This window comes from Tyto alba, unplaced genomic scaffold (genome assembly GCF_018691265.1).
Source record: "Tyto alba isolate M040663 unplaced genomic scaffold, T.alba_DEE_v4.0 Super-Scaffold_2, whole genome shotgun sequence".
In the NCBI taxonomy this organism is placed as follows: Eukaryota; Metazoa; Chordata; class Aves; order Strigiformes; family Tytonidae; genus Tyto; species Tyto alba.
In genome coordinates this window covers 79,630,890-79,655,852 of record NW_024881282.1, presented here as the reverse complement: position 1 = coordinate 79,655,852, position 24,963 = coordinate 79,630,890, and the positions used below count along the sequence as shown (strand labels likewise).

Below are 24,963 nucleotides of genomic sequence, written 5' to 3'. Positions count from 1 at the left end.
GTATGCATAGAGGACAGCATTAAAAATCCTATGCATTAAATGATTCTATGACAAGGTATACTGTTAGGGTAAAGTTGAGCAATGGGAAGGTGGTGGGAAAATAAACTGATATCTAGATGAGAGTCAGTACAAAAAAAGGCCTAATAGAACTGTGTTTTATGAAAATGTTCCTTTTGAAAATGAAACCACTAAATAAAAAGAATATATACATAATATCCAGGTAATAATGACTGTATTGTTTTTCCTGGTCTAATTTTTCCCAAACAAAAGCTTCCAGGGAAGAGATTGCAGGGGAACTGCTCTAACATAATATATCATAAGGAGGTATGGTGAAAGAAATATTCTTTTCTCCTGTTTTCTGAAGTGAATAATTTTTTTTTTTATGTGTGTGTGTGTGTGTGTATAACTTAAACAGATCATCTTGTGATGAAAACACATTACTAATATTTCTAGCTAGTAGCATTTGGAGTTGTATCCTTTGCAGTTTAAAATATTTCTTGCTAAAGAATCACATGGCTTTTTGAACAGATCAAATTATTTACAGAACAGCTATTTTGTACATAACTGTTTACAAAGTAAAGAGGATCTGAAGAAAATTGAATCTTTTGCCTCTTCCAACTTACTTGAAGGTTTCCACAAGCATTACATGGTCTTTTCTCTACAGCAATCAAGTGAATAAGCAATTAGATTTGGTCTTTAATGATGAAAGAAATTTTCTCCTGTGTCTGTATTACACTGAGTCTTGGCTTAGTTACCAGATACTGATACAAAACCAACTGACCTGTGGATAAAACACTGTCTTGATGGAAAAGCAGAGGATATGCTTTTTCCTTCTTCTTGAAGGAAAGAGAATAATTTCATGTTAATAGTGTTTACCTCAAAATGTCATTTAGCTCATCTATAATATATTTCATGTTTGGATCTCAAAAATGTCACCAAGGAGAATGAGCGATGTCATTATTTATGAAGTAAGGAAAACAGTGGTTTATAAAGATGAACCTTGTAGCACATGTCATGGTGCTTTTTAGTGCAAATAATAATTGTCATTGGCTTACCCACTAGAAAAAGGATTACTGAAATCATTCTTCTCTATTGGTATTTATAAAAGAAAAAAAAATTTTTTGTGGTCAACATTTTATTTATCCAATATATAAACAAAGCTATTATCATAAACAGAACTGAAAACATAAATTAAGGCTATTTTGGGAAGTTAACAGCAATAGCCTCTTTTAAACAAGCTGCTGGGCATGAAGAAATGTAACTTTTCTTTTTTTTTTTTTTTTCAAAATCTGTAATGGTACCTTAAAACTTGCTATGTACATATATGGCTCTATTTCATATGGAAATGCACATAATAATTACTTACTTTCACTCAAAAAAGCATAGGGCACATTACAGCAATTCTATTTAGTGGAAAGCTACTACAGTGTACCTAAATCTTTAAGGCTTTCAAATGGTTCAGAAATATTTCAAGGCAAAACACAACTGTACTCCATAGGAAATAACCCAGTTTTCAAACTGCTGTAGATGTTACACTGAACAAAACTTCTGACTGATTTTGTAGTAGAAACTAGTGATCTCCATCATTGCTTTGCTTGAATTACATGGCACAGCATTTCCACAGAGCTGCCAGGATTCACTCTATGCTACAACAGCCAGACTCTCCTGTGATGTATTTTCCCAGTTTTTATTTTCACCGTGGGAGGTGAATAAGTCAATAAATGTGTGTGCAACAAATACTTAACACACTTAGAAATGCCCATGCGTCATTGTATCTATTGCCTGCTAGATGTCATGGTGCATAAATCACTTAATTGCATAGTGAAAAAATCATATGCCTGCAAAAGAAACAGTTCACAGAAGTCTTTTAAAAGCTCTGAATTTTGTCCAATGTTCTCTGTACTTTTCTATCTTTTTTTTTTTTTAATGACTTATGTAGCCTACCAAGGAAGAAACATTAAATGAATGAAGTTAAACATAAGCATGGGAAATATTACATGCAACAGAGAGCAAGCAAAAGTCTGAAAGAGAATATATAAACAAATATGGGTTTATTTAAAAATGTATTTTAGTACAAATTAATGCTAGTAAATTTTATTCTCTACTTTCAAGCTAACAGAATTACTTTTCTTTCTCTTACAGAATAATGATATAATTTATTACAATGCAAAAGATGATCAGAATGATGTAAGTAATATGTTTCTTTTATTCGTCATATTTTACAAATATGTAATTTGTTTCATTGCCTGTAATCTCAGAAAATTAAGGGATTGAAAATATTAATGAAAGTCTAAGACTAACATTTAAATATTTTGAAGAAGCAAGAAACCAAGAAATTTAGAAACATCTTCAAAAGTTTCCTCAAGAGCCAGATAATATTTTATGTTCTAATTCTCAAAGTCTGTCTTTCCTCATACAGTCTGAGTTACTGATCAGTCAGGGAATGTGCTGTGAGAAGAAAGATCCTGGCAGCAGTATCATTCACTTTTTGAAATGTAATAAAATCATAATTATAGCACTGGAGATTCAAAATTATAAATGTAAATAATTTACTTTACTCTGAAGGAACAATTTTCTGGCCCTATTTCCCAAGCTCATATTATCTTGTTCTGTATGCTTTGTAAGAAATTATTTACATGAGGGGAAAGCAGATGTAAAATGTTACTTGAATAACTATTTTCATGCACTTTGTGATCACTCATATGACTGTAATAAGCTTTGGGGAAATTGAAAACCCAGTCCCAAGATTTAGACAAAATGTATGATATTTCAGTTCCTAGTTCTACTAAAAATCTTATTTTAAGTGGTTTAAAGTTTCCTGTCTGGCTTTAACTATTAAGGTTCTTAATGTCTTCTGGGGAGAAGACAAGTTATCCTCACCTTCACTTGAGATAATACAACTGCTTGTCTTCATTATGGATTTAATTTATAAAACCATAGAAAAAATGTTGTAAATGTATTAATCAGAATTGCCAGCATGCTTCATTTGCACTTTTTAATCAAGTATTCTTTAGAGATTGATGGCATTACTACTGTAATTGATGCTTCTGCTGTAAGGCAATTAAAGAAGGTACATAGATCATGTCAAGCAGAACTATTTGATATGCTTATATAGAGTTACGAGTACTGGAATTCAGATACAACAAAGTGTACAGACCTAAGTTTTAAACTTTGCATGCTTTAAGTAAAATTCTTTAGAATAACCTAAATTTGAAAGATCTTCTCATTAAATTCACTGGGATGGCAGATCTTAATCACTTCTGGAAACAGAATTACAAATCTTAAACATTGGATTTTGAATCTAAATGTATCATATAGTGATGGTAGATTACAGTGTGAAGTAAAAGACCCTGCTTTATCTGTTATGATTAAATAGTATTGGGAAAGGTCTTGAAGTGACTACTTCTAGAACATAAACCCAAATCTGGTAGGCAAGGCAGGAAAGGAAGTACTGTTCCACAGTTTATTCATTTTCTTTAACTTTCTTTTTTTCTGCCAGAAAAGAAAAAAGACAACCCTCCCACAACTCTTAACCCAAATTAAAAAAAAAAAAAAATTATTCTACCAGGTGTCCTATTTATATTCAGGTTTCAGTTTTATTTCTTTTTAAGTCTTTTTGAGCTCTTGGAATGAGTGTATAATAACATTTATTGTCCGTTTAAGAATAGTTCCTTGTGAGTCAGGGCCAATCAGTCAAGAAACAAGGAGCACTGTAACATGGTGTGAGCAACACAGAGTGCAATACCAAAAGTCAAAAACAGCTTAAGTTATTATTTTGAAATGTTTTGAATTACAATAAAAAATTTTAAGACCTAGGAATTTCAGCTTAGTGGGCTGAAATATTTTGGAGATCTGTGATATATGGACTGTGTAAAATATAAAAATATAGTATTGAAACTGTGGTTCTGTTTGAGTTGCCAGGATGTTTATTTGTCTATATGTGTTGAAATAAGTAGTTTTCTTTCCTTCATAATAATCCTCAAATCAAAAGCTTAAAGAGGAAGTAGGAAAAACAAAGGAGGTTTTTTTTTTTTTTTTTTTTTTTTTTTTTTTTTTTTTTTGTTGTTTTTGTTTTGTTTTGCTTGTAATCTTTTTATTTAATTCTAAATTTAGAAAACAATGTGAAGGGAATAGATACCAGAAAGTACAGTATTTACAAGCTCTGGCTGTTGGAGAGTGTGTGCTTTCTGTCAGTCTTTTAAGCTTTTTTGCCTAGCTGATCAGAACAAATATTTTGACTTAAGGATAAAGCATTAAGCAATTCCCCATGAGTTCCAATTCCACCATCGAAAGAGAGGCCAGACTCAGATATCTCAGCCACTGAGCCCTCAATGGTTCAGCATATCTGCTAATGGCTGGGTTTGTTCATCCCAGAGAAACATACTCAAATTCTGCTTCTTCATATCCAAAGAAGGGCAATGAAGCTGGTGAAGGGTCTGGAGCACAAGTCTTATGAAGAGCAGCTGAAGGCACTGGGGTTGTTTAGTCTGGAGAAAAGGAGGTTGAGGGGAGACCTTATCACTCTCTACAACTACCTGAAAGGAGGTTGTAGCGAGGTGGGTGTTGGTCTCTTCTCCCAAGTAACAAGTGATAGGATGAGAGGAAATGGCCTCAAGTTGCACCAGGGGAGGTTTAGATTGGATATTAGGAAAAATTTCTTCACTGAAAGGGTTGTCAAGAACTGGAACAGGCTGCCCAGGGATGTGGTTGAGTCACCATCCCTGGAGTTATTTAAAAGACATGTAGATGTGGTGCTTAGAGACATGGTTTAGTGGTGGACTTGTCAGGGCTAAGTTTAAGGTTGGACTCGATGATCTTAAAGACCTTTTCCGACTTAAATGATTCTATGATTCTTGCTATTTAGAAAAGGTGAATATTTCATAATGATGCTAAACATTATCCTCCTTCAGCTGCAGTATCAGTATTAAATCTTAATAAACAAAATACATTTATATTATGGAAGAACAAATGTTTTAAAGATGTAATTTATACATGCAGATTTGGATCCCTTTAAAAGACCCAGTATTCCAGGAACCATTAACATGCACCTCCTAAAAAAGTGTCTTCCATGTGTCATGAGTTTTTCGCTGTTAAAATTTTTATGCAAACATTTTTTTAAAAATTTAAAATGTAGGAATTATTTTCCTTCATCTGTAAAATTGAGGCTGGTTAGATAAATGCAGATTAGGAATCCAAGACAAATTTGTATTCTGGCTGTATAGCTTTGTTGGGAATAGAAAGTTGTGGCTTTGTTTATGGATGATTTGCATCTCATTAAGGTGGTAAGAATTAGTTAAATACTTTTGGATAAAACATGCTGAGTGTGAAAATAGCTGTATTTTGCCTGTCCTGTCATTGTGATCAGTAATCTAACTTGAAAGAAGAGGCAATAAGATGGTTATTGATCTGATACTGAATTTTTTTGAGAAAAACCTGCATCCAAGTCTCAAATATGGATGTGAACACCTCAAACTCTTCTCCCTTGTTCCTGCCTGAAAAAAAATACTTGAGAAGACTTAAGTGGAATCTTTGATTTTTTTAATATAGAGAAATTTTACTAGAATCATCTCTGAAGCACTGGCTAGTAAAACTGCTTTTGTCATCCTTTCTTTGCTGTCCCTAACAAGTAAATATTTTTTTCTCTACCATGCTGTGAGACTTCATTTAATCACAGCACATGATACTATATTTCTCTTTTTGTACAACTAGGAATAGTTAGTAGCAGAAATTTATTTATTAAAATCAGGTATCTAAGCTAGTCACTGTGGATAGAGAGCTGCTCTTTATTCTGAGACAGGTGTCTAAGGTCAGTTGAATCATTTCTAGATGTGTGTTTCTCTCTGTTGATTAGGTTCCTGTAACAGAATCCTCTGAGATCTGAATTTTTAGATGTTGAAGTATTAGAATAAATCTATCTCACAGGTCCTGCCTGCTACTTTTTAGTTGTCTCCAGTCATCCTTTTAAAATTATAGTTTTAATAGAGGAACAATCCTCTAGCTTTAATTCTGTGTATTTTTTCTGGTGTGTGTTAATATGCTGCAGGATAATTTTCTTTCTTTCTTCCCATTTATGTACCACATTCAGAAGAACTATCTAATTTTTCATCTACTGTCTCAATGGGCCTTTTTTGAATGTAATGACTGTGTTTGCTGGGACTTAAAGAAAAAAAAAAAAGCACATGAAGATCAAGCATTCTTTGGCATTTGGATTTCTCAGTCTCTTAGATAAAACAATCAATTTGTAACCCCTTAGTCCATCAATCACTCATACACCTTTGTGCTCTTTATCCTACAACAGCAATTAGATTCTACTTGCTTATTTCCCTCCCAGTGCTGCATGTAATATGTGAGCTGTTCATAATTAATGAGTTTTATCCTCACAACAAGGTAGGAGGTATTATATTCCCATTTTTCATATCTCATAGGAAGATAATGGCCAAACTTGTAATTTAATACAGGTCCTAGGTTTTCATTCACTGTCCTATTCCCTAGAACACTTTCAGTTTGATATATTGCAGTCTGTGTCGTGCACTTTAATTTGCAGGTGTCAACTGCTTGTGTTGTATATGGACAAATGCTTCAGTGCTTTTATTGGACAACTGAGCGGTACCACATTAAGATGACCTTTCCCATAAGTTTTAATATTGCTTTCCTGTTTTCTCTTGTTATCCTTTGTACCTCACCCTGTTTATAGTAATTTTTGCTTCACCGCTCAGTTATTTTCTCTTTTTTGTACTCATCTTCATTTTACTTCTAGTAATTCCACATCTTCATTATAGATTCTTTCTAAATTTAACTTTTCTGTTTCCATGTGTTCAGGAATCTACCTCTCCCCTATGCACTGTATTGCTCAGCAGCTTAATTTTAATTCTTCCTTGATTCTTTCCTTAATGTTTCTCTCATCTTCTCTTTGTATCTTGCTCCTTTTCTGCCTTTTTTATAGTGTATTTTATAGTGATTTAACCAAAAGGACTAAGTATTACAAATAAATAAACGAATGTTTCTTTAACATGAAACCAGCTACACATCACTGGGCATTTGTTGCTCCTCCTTACTCGTTAAGCTTTAATTGGGTGCAGCCAGTTGCATCTCCTGGCAAGGGTTGTGTCTCTAGTTAGCACAAGTGATTTATTCGAGATTTCCTTCATGCAGTCCATGTTGGATTGCAGTTATGGCCAACAGAGCAGTAGTTATTGATCATGTATTAAGTAGTAGCAGCACTTTTATTTTATTTTACTGGATTAATGTGAAGGTTCTAGAAGTATGGGTCCCTTTGGAGAGCAAGCACTTGCACAAAATGTGGATTCACTCTGTGATTAGGGCTGATGTGTGAGTTCCAGCAGAGGGAAACAGTCTGGAGAGTGCCTATAGCTATTTTAAATACGAAGAACATTTTTTTTTATTACTTTATAAAACTTACAGGGAAAATTTTTTTAAACTGGTAAGCTGTCTTTGTCAATGGTTTAGATAGTGTTCCTAATTCAGTGATGCCTTGTTATTTTGGAATAATATGCGAAGCATTATCTCTCTCTGAGTTTAAAACTGCTGCACAAATGTAGCTATCGATGGAAAAGAAGAAATTTACATCAAGTTGAAAACTGTTGTAAGACTAAGAAAGGATGATTAGGTATGAATGTAAACATAATTTAAAAAAAATCCTGGTGTGTTTTAACATACTACAAATCTGGATGTATAAGTTGGAATGCATCAAATGGAGGACATAGGAATTCATTGTAATAATCTTTTGCCTGCTCTTTTATAAGTGTTTTTTAAAACACCCTAATCTTCATTGGGAAATGTGAGTAAGATATAACTTGTTCTCCTTCCACCCACTGAATCCAACTTCCATTTTAAAATGGAGAGCTGAGAGATGAGAAAATTTTCAAACAGGCCACATCCCATGACTTACTTCAGGGCATATACATCCTATGCTTTTTAGAAAACAAAACAATTTCCAACTTGCAAAGATTCTTGTTTTGTTTTTATTTTTTTTTGTTTGTTTGTATGTTTGTTCATTTAGTTTTTTGTTGTTTTGTTTGTTTGGTTGGTTTTTTTGTTTTGTTTTGTTTCTTAAATATAGATGTATAGTTGTTGGGCAGAAGTAAGCAGAGAACAGAATGGTTACCTAATAGGCACACTCCTTATAGGTCTGCTTCTTCTCTAGAAGAAACATTGAGATTTAGAGGTATACTGGCAGTGGCATTGGAAGTCTATTGGGTCTCTGCTTATACCCTTACCCAAGTCTTTTCTACTAATTTGTAGTATCAAGTATTACAAAATTGGTTTTGATTTTCAGCTATGATTAACTTAGTAAAAAGAAGTTGGGTAATGAATTAGCTCAAGTTTACTTGAAACCAAGTCTGAACCTACTCTTGATTTGATCAAAGAAATGCTGAATTATTTTCTCCTGCCAGCAGAATTCAGGAATTTTCTGACTTTACATAGAAAAATGGCAGAATGATTTGATTTATTGAACCAACAAGTGTAGTATTTTATGCATTTTTTAGGTGGGCAGCAGAAGAAAAGAGTTTTCTCTGTAATCCCATGTAAGCATGTTGGGTCAGGTAGAGCCCTTGAAGGGGAGAGGGCACCTGGACATGGTCAGTTCGGAAGAGGGTTGGAGGTGGCACAGGGCAGATGGGGGACTCCAGGGATCAAGTCTCAAAGGTAACAAGTATAAAGAGACTTTTCTAGAAACCAGAAGGTTGATGCCAGGTTTCTGCAAGACCAACAGCTGCCAGTTGCTGGACTGAAAAGTGAGACTGAATGTAAATACCTGCCCTGAGCCTATAGAGAAAGCAGGGGCAGGGATTGCTTTACTTATTACATGCTGACCAGCAGATACTAATTTCCTCTGGTTTTTGAAGGTTTTTTAAACCTTATTCTGATAATACATACCTTTCAAAATCTCCCTTGTATCTTCATATGTAAGAGGAGTTCTGTCTCAGTGCTTGGACTGGCTCTAGATGGCAGCATACGAATAACAAAATCAATATCCTATCATCTGTTTTTACCTACAGGTGGATTTAGAAACTACTAATTCTTCAGCATTTTATATACAGTGAAGGATAGGCATTTCTAGTCATTTGTCTCAAATGATTTAGGATGAGCTTAAGCACTAGGCTGTAGAAGGCCTAGTTTTCTGTTACAATAGTGCAGCCTAGCAATAGTAGCCAGCTAACTCCTTATTTAAAGTTCTGTGGTGCTCTTAATTCCCTCTGCTTGCCTTGTGTGACAACCAATATGGTTTGACACTGTAACATCATAGGTAACTGTGAAATGGATACAGTCACAATTATGATGTGTCATGTTTCTATCTTCTCTTTGTCCTTTACTTCTTTGATGCTGAAAAATATTGTTAAAATGAGTCATAAAGAATTTGCCCCAGCTATTCTCATTTATGATGAGTGAGCAAAGGATAATTCATACAGATTGGGAAGCGTAGCTAGGTAACTTGACAATAGCTGTGGTTTATACAGTCCTGCACTCAAAGTGCCAAGTAGCCCTTGTACACATAGCAGGTCTCTAGGGATTATTTTCGTTGTTGCTGTTCTTCATGTGTGTAAGTTGCAGCTATTTTTAAGTTAATTTTCTTCTCCTTCTGAACCTACTAGGGTTTTTCAGCAGGCCAAGATATTGCAGATATTGGAATAAATAAGACTTACATATATTTACATACCTAGTTCTTCTATTTTGTGCTTAATATTGCATCTCTTGATGGTATATTGTAGAATTAGGGATGTGAAAACTTCACTGGAGAACATCATTTAGCACTTGTTTTAGATGACATTTTGTACATTCTGGGAGAATCATGATACTGAAATGAGCTAATGGGTAAATTTGTAAAGAGTGAAATATTAGTTGACAAGTTTGATGGAGAGATTTTGAATTTCAACTCTGACAACTTGGGCTGCATCTGTGCCAGGTATTCTGATTCTTGACAATATCACATGGATTTTATTGAGGCTTTGTTTTGTTTTGTTTTGTTTTTCCCTTCTCACTGAAATAGGTACTAGTTATACAGACAAATTCCCTATCCTAGCCTTTTTTTTTTATATAGACAAGGGAGACATTTTTCCAGGGTAGTTTGTCCTTAGACTGACCTAAGTTATAAGAGGGAAAGAATACTTGTACTAGTATAAATTATATCTTCCATTTTGAGAGACTGTTAGACTGTTGATACACCCATACAGGGAACATTTTTAAAGCCTTAGAGAATTTTCATTAGAACAGGAATTTCTAATTCATAGTAAATGTAACATTTTTCATCTATATTTTCATTTTTATTAAAATAGATCTTGAATATTAACCTATATCTTTCTGTACTGGCATACAGGACTTGGAATTAATAATTAAGTCTGTAATTTAGAATTTTATGAAATGAAGAGGGAAAGATTTAATATCTTCTCATAGGTGTCCTAAACTATTTCCATTTTCAGAAAATATTCCTTGGTGGTTGCACTTTTTGATTCCTCAGAGTATTCCAAGACTCAGTCCTGTGCTTCTCAAATATTCAACATATTCAGAGATGTTACTTTTTTAAGTTATATTCTAGATACCATAGAACATACCTGCTTTGGTACATACATTGAAAAAAATTTATTTGAGTTAATATGTTGGAAAATTAACTGCCTTAAAAAAGTAGATCCATATTTTATCTATTTTTATGTAGCAAATTAATCACACTTTGGGGAGTATCTCTCACACTTCAGTGTATAACACAAATAATGCTTATGGTTAAAATATACAGTTCTTGATGTAGTGAAGAGGTAGATAAATCCTGTTATAGCACAAAGCATCTTAACTTTAATATATGAGGAGGAGGAATAAACAGGAAAACCATATTTTTATGATCTTTGGTCTTACATCTTATGTTCATCCTTTTTATATAAGAGGATTTATTGTTCTTGTTTCTCATAATTTCATGATACCTTAACTTCCAGGTCTTTTAGGAAAATTCATACTCCAGTGTTTTTGCTGTGCACTTTCTTACATCCAGAATCCAGTGTTATAATTTCTAGCAGTGTGATTTGGATGCCATTCTTTGGAAAATGAATATTGGAACTGATAGCAAGGGCATGATTGACATTGTCTGCTTTAATACCAAGACTTCTTGCATTGTTCACTGAGGAATGTGTACCTTTTACCAAGTATCCTTGGGAATCATATCAGGTCTTTGGGGACCTTGCCATTTCAAGGTATTGTAGGTAAGCTTGAGTTCAGGCCATAATGAAAAAAGGCATTCCTTTGAGCTATTTGATCTATTGCCACAGTTCTTGCCTCTTTTTTTTTTTTTTTTTTTTTTTTTTTTGGTATTCTGGTCAAAAAACTCGGTATCAGGTTTATATTCTTTTATTCAAATTTGTGCATGTCTTCTCTTCTCCCAAATGAATATATGTTCGAGGCTGTAATGAAAAATACATGATAATGAAATATAGGAGTGCCCCAAAGCTATCTACTACCTGTGAAACAGAGTTATGAAATAATAATGGCAAGAGTGATAACTGTGGTTGTCAGTGTCCTAAAAAAGATGAGGATGTTCTTAATGCGGAGAATCCTACCTTGAAGGCAAATTTGCACAGAGCAGTGCTTGAAGTCTCCCCATGGAGGCTGTTTATGCCACGTCAAAGATCAGAATTCAGCCTTAAAGTTAGTTACTCATCACTTTAATGGAAAATTTCTTCCTGCAGGTTATTTCCTACTAATATCAAATGCATGAGTGATAAAAATTGCAGTGAATGCAGTGTAATTGTTTACTGGTAAATAAAAGCAAGCCCAAAAGCTGAACTTGTTATAGAATGTTTATAACATTTGAAGTAGTGATTTTTAGCAAGTGTTTTGTTGCCTGATTACAGATAACAGTGTTGTATGAGTGTTTTGACATGTCACTTTGAAATGTGAGGGTTACATTGAGATTTTTAAGTAGTACAAAACAAAATGAATGACTGAATCTGATGTTTTTATATAATTGGTTGAAGGTGGAAGTAGACTTTGAAAAATGCAAGACATATAAAGAATCCTGGAATGGATCACTTAGAATATTTTAATAAGATTTAATATTTAGACACAAGATAGCTAAAGCACCAAAATCTTTGAGTCATGTATTCAAGTTTAAGAAGTTAAAAAAAAAAAAAAAACAAAACACAATGTGCTGATACTTGTATCCTCTGTGGTTCTGCTGATCTACTGCTTGGTCATATGTCAGATGAAAAAAAAGACCAACTTTTCATCATAAGTATAGCTCAGATAAGAGGTAAATATTATAATTACAAAATTGGTTTTAGTATTCAATTTATGTGTGGGGCAGAGGACACACTCTGGGATACCCATTCTGTAAAGTTTATACAGTTATTAGTTGGTTGGCAGATTAATGTGTAGGTTTGCTTTCCTCAGATATTCTGAAACACTGCTTTACTCGGAGACATAATACCATATTGGCTTACTTGGATATACTTTCAGAGTGGTTTATGATTTCAAATATGTCCCCAAACAGGAAATAATCTATGCATTTCACTGTTTGGGGATTTTCAGGGAGTTCCCTGTAGTTTAAGTGATGTGAAATTCAGCTCCTCCCCTGTTCCTGCCCTGCCTCTCACTCTGCAAATGAGAGCATTTCTGAACTGGCCAGTGCAATCTGCAAAAGGCTGGATCACTTTCCCTGGCCTTTCCACATACCCATTCTCAACATTCTTTGTCCCTGTTGTTTTTCGGAGAATAGATTAAAAAAAAAAAAAAAAAAAAAGAAAAAATGAATAACACAGCCATATCTAATATAAAGCATTTCACATGTAGATTAAGTGTATGATCAATAGATTCCGTGAAGTATAAGGCTTTCTTATTCTTTCCTGCGGTTCTCTTAACATCTCTAGTTTTCAATACTTGCCATAAATATGGCAAAGCAACAGAACTTCAGAATTGAAGCCTCTCATTTTATGCAAGGTCATTTTACTCTGTAGTTCTGTACCTGAGTCATGCCTTGAGTAGGGCTGAGTAGGAAGCAATATCTGGGGTTTAGCTTCAGAATCATTTCTTGCTCACACTGCTGTGAAAGGCCATCTGTGCTTCTGCTTTTGTCTTGTAACCTGAAGTCTTTCAGAGGTTTTGGCATTGGTATGTGAAAAGGTGGATTAAAGCTACACTTGCAGCTCTCTTTATGGTATGTATTGCAAATAATTTTTAATCTAGTGGGGAATTGCATTGTCCAGACCCTAAAAACTTTTGAACTCGCCTTCGGCTGACCTTTTGCCATGGTAATTTCTTTTGCTGACTTTTTTTTCAGTTCTTTCAAAATCTAAAAGTAGATCAGTTCCTCCTTTTTTTTTATGTTTTTTTCTTTTCTTTTCTTTTTTTTTCCCTGTGGTTTGTTTGGTTTTGTTTTTTTTTTTTTTTTTGTTGTTTTTTTTTGTTATTGTTGTTTTTTTGTTTTGTTCTTTTGTTTGTTTGGGTTTTTTTCCCCCTCTGATGTCTTTCTCTTCTTAGGCAGAATGTCCTTCTAAAATTTCTCTTAGTCTCTGTAAATGCTATTCTTCTAATGTATTGCTTTGTTACGATTTCACCTTACTAGCATTTTTAAAAAACATATAAATAGTCTTACATGGTGTTATGGCAGCTTAAATAAATTATTATATGGTACTTGGTCTACAGGGAAAGTCTGTGGTCCATATGTAACACACAAGTTAGTGCATGGTTTAGTGTTACACACTGCTTTTGTCTACCTAAATTCAACTGGCATTTAATTAGTGAAAAGCTGCTTTATATTTATGTAGGCATGAATTAGTGAGTGATGTTTGTATAGTGTTTTAAGCCCCATTAGTGTTAACTCAGAGAATCACAGAAAAAATTAGATTACAAGGGCTTCTGGAGGTCATGTAGCCCAACCTTCTTCTCAGAGCAGGGCTTTACAGTTATTAATGTTGTTTTTGACACAGAAGTTGGTACAAATTAAGAAGAAAGAGTAATAACCAATTAGTATGCCGCAGGATGTACAAAATCTGGACCTAACCATTATGACTGAAGATAAGTATGCACTGTGAAACAGAATCCTTTGATGACTTAGAAAAGCATGGCAAAGGCAACTGCATCAGATGAAAAAATCAAATTAATTAAATGTTCACATTCAGTTGGTATTATAACTAATTCCCAATGAAGCATTAAGATGATTTAACAGTTTTTGTTCTCCAGGGATATGATCTTTAATCAGATGTGGGGGTGGTAAAAGGTAGGCAGTGTAATTTATTTCAATAAGAGCAGAAGAGTTTCTAGTTTGAAATTTAATTGGGTGATATATGAAAAATCTAAATTATATAGACTGCATTTTGGTCTTGAAATTGTAGATGACCAAGTGTTCTATGGGACTTTCATTTTTTTATTTTACTACATATATTTGAGTACTCTAGTGAGATGTGAATGAACAGTGATTTGAAGGAGGCTATAAATTTTAAAGTTTGTGGGGTTTGTTTGTTTTTTGGTTTTTGGTTTTGTTTTTTTTTTTTTTTAATAATTTACTGGGCTTTTCTGAACTACTCATAACATTTAAATCAGTTACAGTAAGATGTGCTTTTATTCTACTATGACCCTATATTTCTGGTGTTGGCTAATGATATAATCTTATACAGTCAAGCTATTATTAAAATCAGTGCTGAAGTAGACAGTTCTGTGCAACGTATGATAATTTAAAGGCAGGTAGGAAAAATCACATTTTGTGAACACTCTGGTCGTGAACCCCTGACTTTTCCCAGGCCATTATTCCACATAGAAGAGAACTAAGCTGGGAGGTGTGCATGGGGTTACACATCATGATACCTGATCTCGTGATCAGGATGTACAACCCAGGAGGGATATGGAGTTGTCACCTGAACCTTCAGAACTGGAGGTGATGGAATTAGGGACCTCTGAAACTAGTCAGACATACACAAGTCAGATGAGATCCATCCATCCCAGATGGGATCAATCCAAGGGTGCTGATGTCATTATGAGGCAGCTCTCCATCATCCTTGAAACACTCTGGGGGCAGGGAGAGCTTCCTAATGACTTGAGGCTGGGGAAGTGTCACACATCTTTAGGAAGATAAATATGTCTTACATGCTTAAATATTTAAAATACATATTTAATTTTGCCTGACATTGTAGTTAAAAAGAAAATAGGAGAGGACAGAAGTGAATTTTTGCATACTCATGTTACTATGCAGACTTTATGCATCTTTGCTGTGAAGCTCAGCTGTAATCTGTAATAATGAGAAAGGAAGATAACTTTGTTATTTTCTGATTATTAAATAAGGGATTAAGGTTTCAACAAATTATTATTTGAACTCACTAAAATATCATGTCAGTTTTAGGAAAGACAAGCTGATTACAGATGTCTCTAAAATAAATTACGTTAATTGTTAATATGCTTAGGTGACTTCAGATTTTCAACCCTTCACTCTGCTGCCTGATCTAAGCTCCTTAGCCTGACCTTGATGGGACACTTACGGCATAGAGTCTCTGTCTCTTCAAATTGGAGGCACACGTATCGTGGCTTACTTGCTTTGGGCCTGTGGTTGCAAGTATGTGGTCTCCCTGAAGTCAGTGGGCATTAGTTGTGGGAACAGACTGACACAGGCAATTTATACTTCTAGTTTTCAAGTAAACATTAAGGAGATGGAGGAATAGTCTTGGCTTACAAAGTGGAACAAGTAACAAGTTCTGTCTGGTAAGTCCAGTAGGAATTTGAATGGTTAACTTCAGTTTAAAAGGGTAAATCTGAACAGGTGTGTATTCTAGCTCCTCTGGGAAAAGTCTTAGTTAAACATATTTGAATTTTCAGTATAATATGTTTCCATGTTCTGTCCCATTTGGACCACTAGTCTACCATGGAATTCCTCTTAAAACTTGACCAGTCATATGCTGACTAACTTTTCTAGCTGGGTAATTGTTCATCATGCTGTTGAAAACAGGTTGTCTCTCAGTTTCCTACCTATGAAACTTTATAGAAGTTTATTGATTTATAAGCCACAGCTACAAAATTCAAGGATATGTCCTGTAGATATGATTCAAAACAAAAATAGTACCAGTCTCTTTAGTGTTTGTCTTCACAACATGGATGATAAAATGCTGGTATAATCATTACAAATTCAAAATAACTGCTGTTATAATTTTCATTAGTTCCTTTATTATTAACTTTTTATCTTAAAGGTATTTATTAGCTTACTGCCATATTATCTCTTATATCTCGATAGTATTCCTTTTTGTCAGAAATTAAGAAAATAGTAAAATCCTTTACAAGAAACTATAATTCTCTGAGTTGTGGTATTTAAGGCACACTCATAGATACAATGTCAACTCTTTCAAACAGATGATTTCCAGAAGCTTGGATTTCTGTTTTGAAACTTTCTCCAACCAAAGTATTTAGAAAAACCCAATCCTTTTAATCTGTTTCTCTAATATGTAATTCACTGAAATGTTACAAGACAGCCAGATTATCATAGAATAGTTTGGGTTGGAGGGGAACTTTAAAGGTCATCTAGTCCAATTCCCGTGTAATGAGCAGAGACATCTTCAACTAAATCAGGTTGTTCACAGCCCCATCCAACCCAACCTTAAATGTTTTCAGGGATGGGGCATCTACCACCTCTCTGGGCAATGTTTTCTAGTGTTTCACCACTCTCATTGTAAAAAAATGTCTTCCTTATATCTAGTCTGAATCTACCCTCTTTTGTTTTAAAACCATTACCCTTTCTCCTGTCACTACTAGCCCTGCTAAACAGTGTCTCCCCAGACTTCCAAGTCTTTATGTTTGATAAAAGAATTACATCAAGGATTCATTTATTCATGAAACCAAATTCATGATGCAGTGAATTTTGTGAGTAGGTTAGAATATAAAAAAAAGAAAACACTATTATATTTGGGATATATAATAATTTTGTGAGTATCTAAATATTCTGATCAGAAGCTGTGAACCATGAAGGTCATATAAATGAATGCATACAGTGGATTTTGAACCATCCATAAAAAAAATAATACAGTTATGTATACAGTAGACAGGGACAAGCCTGTAAGTAGATGTATAGTAATTATTATCAATAAAAGTTAGCTTGTATTCAGAAAAATGGTTTAAAAGGCAAATAAATGTTTTTTTTTAATTAATTTGACTCTATGTTTGATACATACTGAAATTATTCAGTTGGCAGAATGCTGAAAATAAAATGACTGCTATAAAAGAAATCTTTTTTAAAAAAATGTAGATACTCAATCCAGAGTTCCATTCATTTTCTTACTGACATATGGTAACAAATACATTAGAAGCATACGGAAACACTGAAAGCACTGAAAACAACTCATATTTTAAATAAATGGCTGTTGAACATGACACACTAAGTTGTAAATAGAGGACTGTTTTCCTACATCTGAAGCTCTACCCAGATCCTATAGATATATGTTTATATATATTTATATATATTCTTATATATATGTACATTAATTCTTGTTTAACACCTCTCTGTTGTCTAACAGATAAAGTAAAAATATTTAAGTTTTGAGGCAGCTGTTTTCTTACTTTATTTAGAACTCTTTTGGTCGAGTTTTGTCCCTCAGAATAGACAGAAGTATGTCACTTTACTTAAAATCTCAGTGTAGCTGAATGAAGACCACAGTCCCCCACTGACACACAAACAAAGATGTAGTAAACTGTTGGCAGTTTTGTCACAACCACCTAGTTTTCCTGCAGCTGAAAAATCACATCTATTGAAAAGGAAATAAAAAAGTTATCAGAAGGTAATGCACTCATGACATTATCTAAAATGCTGTGAAAGCGGTATAGCTATTAGAAATGCACTGTAGCTGCATCTTCAAAGTAACTTCCCTCTATCTTGTCCTTGGAAGAGCTGTTGTCATCCTTTTCTTGCTGCCGGCATACTGCTGAGCCATGTGCTTCAAGCAATATCTCATTTTACTCTCCCTGTCAGGTCCAGCTGTAACTTTTTAATAGGGCCACAAGCAGCATTGGAGGTGCTGGATATGTTGTTCTAGTGAATTGCTTTCCTCAGGGAGGAAAAAAATCCAACAAAACAGCAAAACTGATTTTGAGTAAGGAACAGAGTGTATGAAAAAGTCTATGCTTGTTTCGTATATGATAACATTAATTTGTACAGAGTAGATCTGAGAGTTCACTAAAAGAAGCATATCCACTGAGACTCAATTGTTTAAAATTTTTCATTCTGAAATTTCAGCAGATATTCAGAAATCAAAAAGGGGCAGAAACCTAGAGATGAAAATATAAAACTTTTGGATATCTTCAGGGAAAAACAGAGAGGAATGACAGAGCAAGAGTTTTGATGTCCCTAAAACTGCAACAATTATAATTCCATCTCCACATCAATTCTCTAAAATGGCATTGATAGGGACAGCGAGGTTTTATGGAAAACACAGACCCTAGATACTGGAGTAATGGAAAATACTAGCAACCAATTCCTTTCTATTTCAAATAAGTATGGAAGCAGGCAGGTGCCCTTGTTTCTTGTTAGATATTGGTTCAGGAATTAAAAAAAAAAAAAAATGAAGACCCACATTTTATTCTTTTGTCCTGATAATAAATCTGTTCTGGTGCTTTGAACAACTTCTACATTGTTCCTAAAAAGAGTTTGCCTTTGAAAGCCAGCTGAAGATTTCTTCGGTTTGGTTGTGGTTTTCTGTGTGCTTCATTGATGGTAGTTTTAAAATTAATATCAGTTTTCTGATCTTCAGTTTTCAACAGCTACTAGAAGCAAAAAAAACATAAGTTTTATATTTGTGGAAAAAATATTTTTCATTTCTACAGTAACTTGTGCTTTTCAACTAATGAGGATTTACTAGTAAAGATACAAAATCCACTTCTTCCTATGACTATGATGATGAAAAGTAACTGAATGCAGTGAAAAGGAACAGAGATATGTCTGGCCACAGTGAAATGGGCAACTAAACTATGTCAGCGCTTCTTGAAATCACCTTGTTACATTTGTTTTAATGTTTGTTTGCTTTTCTATACACATCTTTCAGTAATTATTCTTGGCATAAAGCTTTCAGTTACCTCATGTACATACACTAATTTATATTCAGAAAGCCCTTGAGAGAGAAGCTGCATTTTTTCTATGTATTCGGCTTACAAAAACCAGAAAGTAACCTCCAGTTTATTTTACATCATGCCAAAAGTGATTTAGCCAAGATCACAAAGAACGGCTACAGAAGAATCCACTTTACCTGAATTTTTGCTGATATATCAATTTCTCTTTATTCTGATGGTGAATGGTAGACACATGAAAAAATACTTTATTTATTAAAAAAAAAAAAAAAAAAAGGCCTTAAAATAGCATAAATGTGAACTGAAAAGAGAAATGGATTTTTCTGCCTCACAAGAGAGGGAGAAATTGGTCTGGAGATTCATTGCAGAGAAGTGAGTGAGTTATTTTGCTGACTGTCAGTGGTAGGTAACAATGTAATTCAATAAGTGAAGGCCAGGTTTGAATAGATAGAAAATTAATCTTCAGCCACTATCTCCTGTGGGATTTTCCTGTGCCAGTATTGATTGCATTTCAGCTCTTGACTGGAGAGAGAAATCAGTTGGGGTTGGATTTTAATTATATTCACATGCTGGATTACTTTCCTTCAAAATATGTTTTGCTACTTTCTTGAAAACAGTTTGACTGGATATTAAAACTGTACCAACCAGTGCCAGAATCTGTCAGGCTTTTGATAGAAATAACAGGCTAAATTAATAATATTGAGGTTTTCCTTTTTAATCTTTCCTTATATATGTATGTGTGTGTATATATATATTTAATTTAGATGTATATTACTTAAAATTCATAAATTTGGCAAACAAAATCTAAATAGTTTTTACTTTATATAGAAGGATCAACTACAAACATTGGATGTGCCTGGCACAGCATTAGTCTTGCTGGTCAGGAGGTAGTAGCTCAAGTGAGTGCAACACTAATTTGCCTGTAATGCTTCTCATAATACTTGCCTGTTGCATGATGTTGCGACATCTTTAGATTTAATAACAAAATTAATCCCGTGTGAAGGAAACTACAGAACTTTTAAAGGATTTTGTCATTTGGTGTCTCCAGGTTTTTGGGAGCACACAGATGCATTGTTTCAATATCAGAGTTGTGCATCACAAAATACACCCAGGAAAACTCCACAACAGGGATGTAAAAGCTTCTGTATTATTTCATATAGTTCTGGTAAATCCACTGCCCTGTATCAGTTAAACTGAGAAAAGTTTTCAGATTCATGTTCTTGTTTTGATATCATGGAATATTGGTAAGAAGAATAACAGGCTGGGTCTTTATCACAGTCATTTTGGGGGGGAGCCTGGCTGTGTGTGCTGTTAGAAATGTGGTAAGTAGTCTTTATGTTTGAAAGTTTAAGGCATTTAGGTGGATTTTTTAAACCTTTTCAGTTTCAACAAATTGTAATCAAATTTTAGCAGTAGACTTGAAGCTTCTTCTGTAGCACATGAGTGATGGGAGAGGCTGAAAGCTAGTATCTATTACTTGGAATGAAATTGAAATACCAAGCAGAAGAAACATGACAATTTTCTGTGCAGATGCTTCAGGAATTTAAATCAAAAATCTAAATATATTGTAGTATGACAACTTCTGTGCAAGACTTGCTAGGATGGACCTTATGATTTACCACCTTTCTCTTTTATCATCCCCCCTCTGTCTCAAATATTTCTTGTGGAAAATTAGTTGGAAGAAATCTTTTGACACCCACTCATTCTGGTGTTTTGTTATAATAATGTGGCTTGATGGTCCCCAATCTGAAGTATTCTGTGAAACCATCAAGGGTTTGTAGTCACTGGCATGAATTTCAGAAACAAGAGTGTTAGGGTTTTTTTTGTTTTTTTTTTTTTAATCAAATGGCTTTGAGGGAGAAGAAAAATTTTCTCACATGAATGATTAATTGCTGAAATTGCATTTGCAGAATTAGAAAAACTTGTTACTCTGAGCATCTTGAAGCCAGAAGATAACTTGTGAAAGAACTCCAGAATTTGCTTAATGTATAGCATTCTAGTTCTGGGGGGTGATAATGTAGAAGAAAAAAATCCTACCAAAAACCTATGTAAAAAATGAGCCAAATTACATTGTCTGAAGCTGTCATAACGCTGTTTCATTTCAAATCATAAAATGCATAAACTGTGACTGATCCTGGCTCCAGTTTGCACACTTCAAAATAAGTTATAATGGTTTGTGGTGAGTTGACCTTGGCTGGTCACAAGGTGCCCACCAAACCACTCTATCATTCTCTCCTCTATCACTCCATTACACAGGATGGCAAGACTTGTGAGTTGAGATAAGGGCAGTTTAATAAAGAAAAGCAAATGCCACACACTGAATCAAAGGAAAGCAAAAGGATTGATTCTCTACTTCCCATCAGCAGGTGATGTCCAGCCACTTCTGTCTTGGTTTGTGCTGAAATAGAGTTAATATTCCTTTTCAGGGACTAGATGAGTGCTGTGTTTTGGATTTAGCTTTGGGTTTGGAATGAGAAGAATGCTGATAGCACACTGATGTTTTCAGCTGCTACCGAGACTTCAAGGACTCTCCAACTCCCCATGTCCTGCCCATGCGCAAGGGCACAGGGAGCAGGGAGGGAGCACGGCCACAGCACCTGACCCTAACTGGCCAGTGAAATATTCCATATCATGGAACGTCATGCTCACTATATAAAGGAGGGGTGGTTGGGAAGGAGCTCTCTCTGGCTTCTGGGATTGCGATTGTGGGATCTTGGTATCTCGGGGGCGCTAGCCGGGCGCTAGCCGGGCTGGCTATTGGTTAGCGGGTGGTGAGCAATTACGCAGCTCGCCAGTATAAGGAAATACACATAGTGGTTGCTCCAGAAGACAAATTCTGTAATAACGAATGCCTCTCTCCCTCCTCCTTTCTCTTAGCTTATAGTGCTGAGCATGATGTCGTATGGTATTGAATATCATCTTGGGTCAGCTGTCCTGGCTATGTCCCCACCCAACCTCTTGCCCACTCCCAGACTACTGGCCTTTTGTGGGGGTGGAGGGGGGTGAGATGTGTGTGTGTTTTGGAGAGACAGCCTTGATGCTGTGCAAGCACTCCTCAGCAGCAGCCAAAATACTGATTTGTTATCAACACCTTTCCAGGTACAAAATACAAATCACAGCACTATGAAGGCTGCTATGGGGAAAATTAACTCCATACCAGCCAGACCCAGTACATGGTGGTTTTACTTTCTGGTAGATTTAAGAGAGTAGCATACTGGATCAAAACATTTCAGGCTGCATAGTACAAGTATCTCCTGCTTTTCTAATTCCCATTCCAAAACTAAAATATTGCTGTCTTAGAAGCACCTAAATGGAAAAGTATGATATCCAGAAGTCCTCTGGCAGCCTCCATAACAGACATCATTGTGTCCACTAGAATACTACAGATGTGAAAGTAAAAGGCAACATGTGGTCTTAGATATTTCAAGGAGAATAATGTTTTTTAGGTAACTTACAGATTTTATCAATATAGATTATTTAACATCATGATATACCTGGACTTTACCTGATAATAGATTTACTTAAAGAAGATCATCCCTTACTTTGAGTATTAAAAGCTATGTTTTCCCTTCTGTCTCATCCACCAGAGTGGGGTTAAGTACTCGATAAAAAGTTTAACTTCTTAACATAAGATATAGTAGCTATGCAGCATAAAAGTACTCAAAATTAGTACCCAGCTAATTTTCTTCCAGAATTTTAATAATCTTGTATTGTGAAATTCATCTCACCTAATTCCAGACAGCTGTGTTGCAGACTTCTACATTTAGGTGACTTGCCCTAGGGCTATGTTTATAGTCAATGGAAAGTAGGAGATACTTCTAAGACATGATTCATATAATGAGAAAATAGGTGTCTAATTAAGATGAGATGAATTGCTCTCTAAAAATGCCCATTTCTCTTCATTGACTATGAAGGCAGCCTGAGGTGATGAGCTCAGTACCATTAGTGTTGTTGAAATCAATGGATGTCACTGGTTAGATGAGTTTTGCCCTTTGTGTTTCCAAAGGAAACCACCTCCTTGAAACCCATCTGAGATTGCTTCTTACTTCAGGCAACATTTGAACCTATGATTAGCATAACATTTGTTCGTAACCCTGTGACGAAGCAGATGAGGAAGCATACGCAGTTTAATCAATTACTTTATGTGAAAGTTAAAGTTTAGCTGTCTATGATAGGGGATAGTAGACACAGTTGGTAGCGTATAAAGAATAGCCTCAACACACACATGCCTGACTGACCAGACAGGTGCTTTGTCAGCATTATTTTTCAAGCATAGCACATTTTCAAAACCTGATGAATGTAGTATTAAAAATTGCCTTATAATTGCCTACAATTGCTGACCCAAGTAATCATTCAGTATCATAGTTGATTCATTACTGATTTAAGTGGTCACCTACTCATGTCATGGGGCTTCCTGTTCCAGCTGCAGCTGAGCCAGGTAAAGATATTGCCACCTCCCCTTTGGTCTTCACTACCTCCTTGGTTTCCATACTTCATGTGTTTTTTGTAGCTGAGTTAGAAAAAAACTCTGCTTTTCAAAATTTTTAAAAACTAGTGTAAATGACTGAGTAAATTGGAAGGAATCAAGAAGCCAGGGTGCAGGCAGGTGAGAGAGAATAGGAATCCAGGTCAGGCAGGTGGTGGTGAGCAGCCATGTGTTTGGAAACCTTTCCACCTAGGCAGATGTAACCGGTAGAGTACATGAGATTTCATTGAGACTTATTGAAATAAACCAATGAACAAAACCTGTTTCAGTCAGAATTTCTAAGAAGGCTTAATTTTCATTCCTTGTCTGGATGTGCACCACTGTTTCCCAAAAATCTCTTTATGAAATGTATATTAGTGGTGTCATTTTAAGATTTGTGATTTACTATGTAAGCTACAGAAGGAAAAAATGAGATTTACAGTATTTAGATTTAAGATTCGGTGTAAATTATTACACATAATAAGAGGTAATGTATTTGTTTTGTGTTAGGGGTGTAAAAATTCCATACACTTATGAAATTTAGGTGTGTAAGGCATTAGGCTGTTACTTTTCTTTTGCAGCACTTAATTTCACTGAGTTACATTGTGTAACTCATAATTTAAAATAAAGTCTACACAAATATTTCTGTACCTGGAGCAAATAAGTGTATATTTATACACAAATGCAAAATATTAGCTACAGAAGAAAGGCTAAGAGTCTTTTATGTAAAAAGAGGAAAATATGAATGGAATTGTTTTTAGCATACTTTGTAATATTTTGCCCTTTACATGTCTTTCTTTAAAAAGCCTGAAAAGAATGACACTGAATCTGGCAGCCAGAGAATCAGACCAATATTTGAAGAAGATCCTGTTTTCCGACGGCAAACGTCTTACCAACATGCAGCAGTCCACATACCAACAGATATTTATGAAGGCTGTAAGTAGCATGTGAAAAAAATAATTTTATTTTAATTAAGCTTATTATTTGTGTCCCATTCTTAAAAACAGCTAACCTTCAAGGAAAATTTTCATCTCCATTTTTTAGTACAGATTTTCTGTTGTCTTTTTTTCTTCTTTCAGTAGTACTTCAGAGATGTTCTCTACTAGGCGTATGATTCATTTTATGAATTAGTAGAAGCCATAATTAAAGAGTTCAGTTAGGATTGGATCTGAGTTTCAGAAATGGAACTGGAGGTGAAATGAAACTCACATATTCTAGTTTTCCTATCTATTTTTTCTCTATGCTGTGTTCTCATTTAATACAAGCAATTCTTGATAACTCTCCTTTGCATGGCTTTGGCCTCAGGCAGAGATGAGTACTGAAAACATTTTTCAGTATCCCAAAAGCATATACAATTCAGGTAAATAACATGCTGTGTGAGATGGTAGTAAATCTCTTGCATGCAGTGCTTTTCCAGAATTGTAGTAACAACCTGTAGCAGAGAATTTGAATAAATTCTTTCTAAA

General features: G+C 34.7%; 1 protein-coding gene across 12 annotated transcripts in view; it reads left to right on the top strand.

Moving 5' to 3' along the window:
- CACNA2D1 (calcium voltage-gated channel auxiliary subunit alpha2delta 1) overlaps positions 1-24,963 on the top strand; it is a 425,853-nt gene that overhangs the window by 224,463 nt on the left and 176,427 nt on the right. For all 12 annotated transcript variants that reach the window (XM_032985225.2, XM_032985224.2, XM_032985221.2 and 9 more), the window contains exons 5-6: positions 2,143-2,187; positions 24,304-24,433. In XM_032985225.2, coding sequence (XP_032841116.1) covers positions 2,143-2,187; positions 24,304-24,433 — 175 coding nt within the window. The remainder of the gene's footprint in view (positions 1-2,142; positions 2,188-24,303; positions 24,434-24,963) is intronic.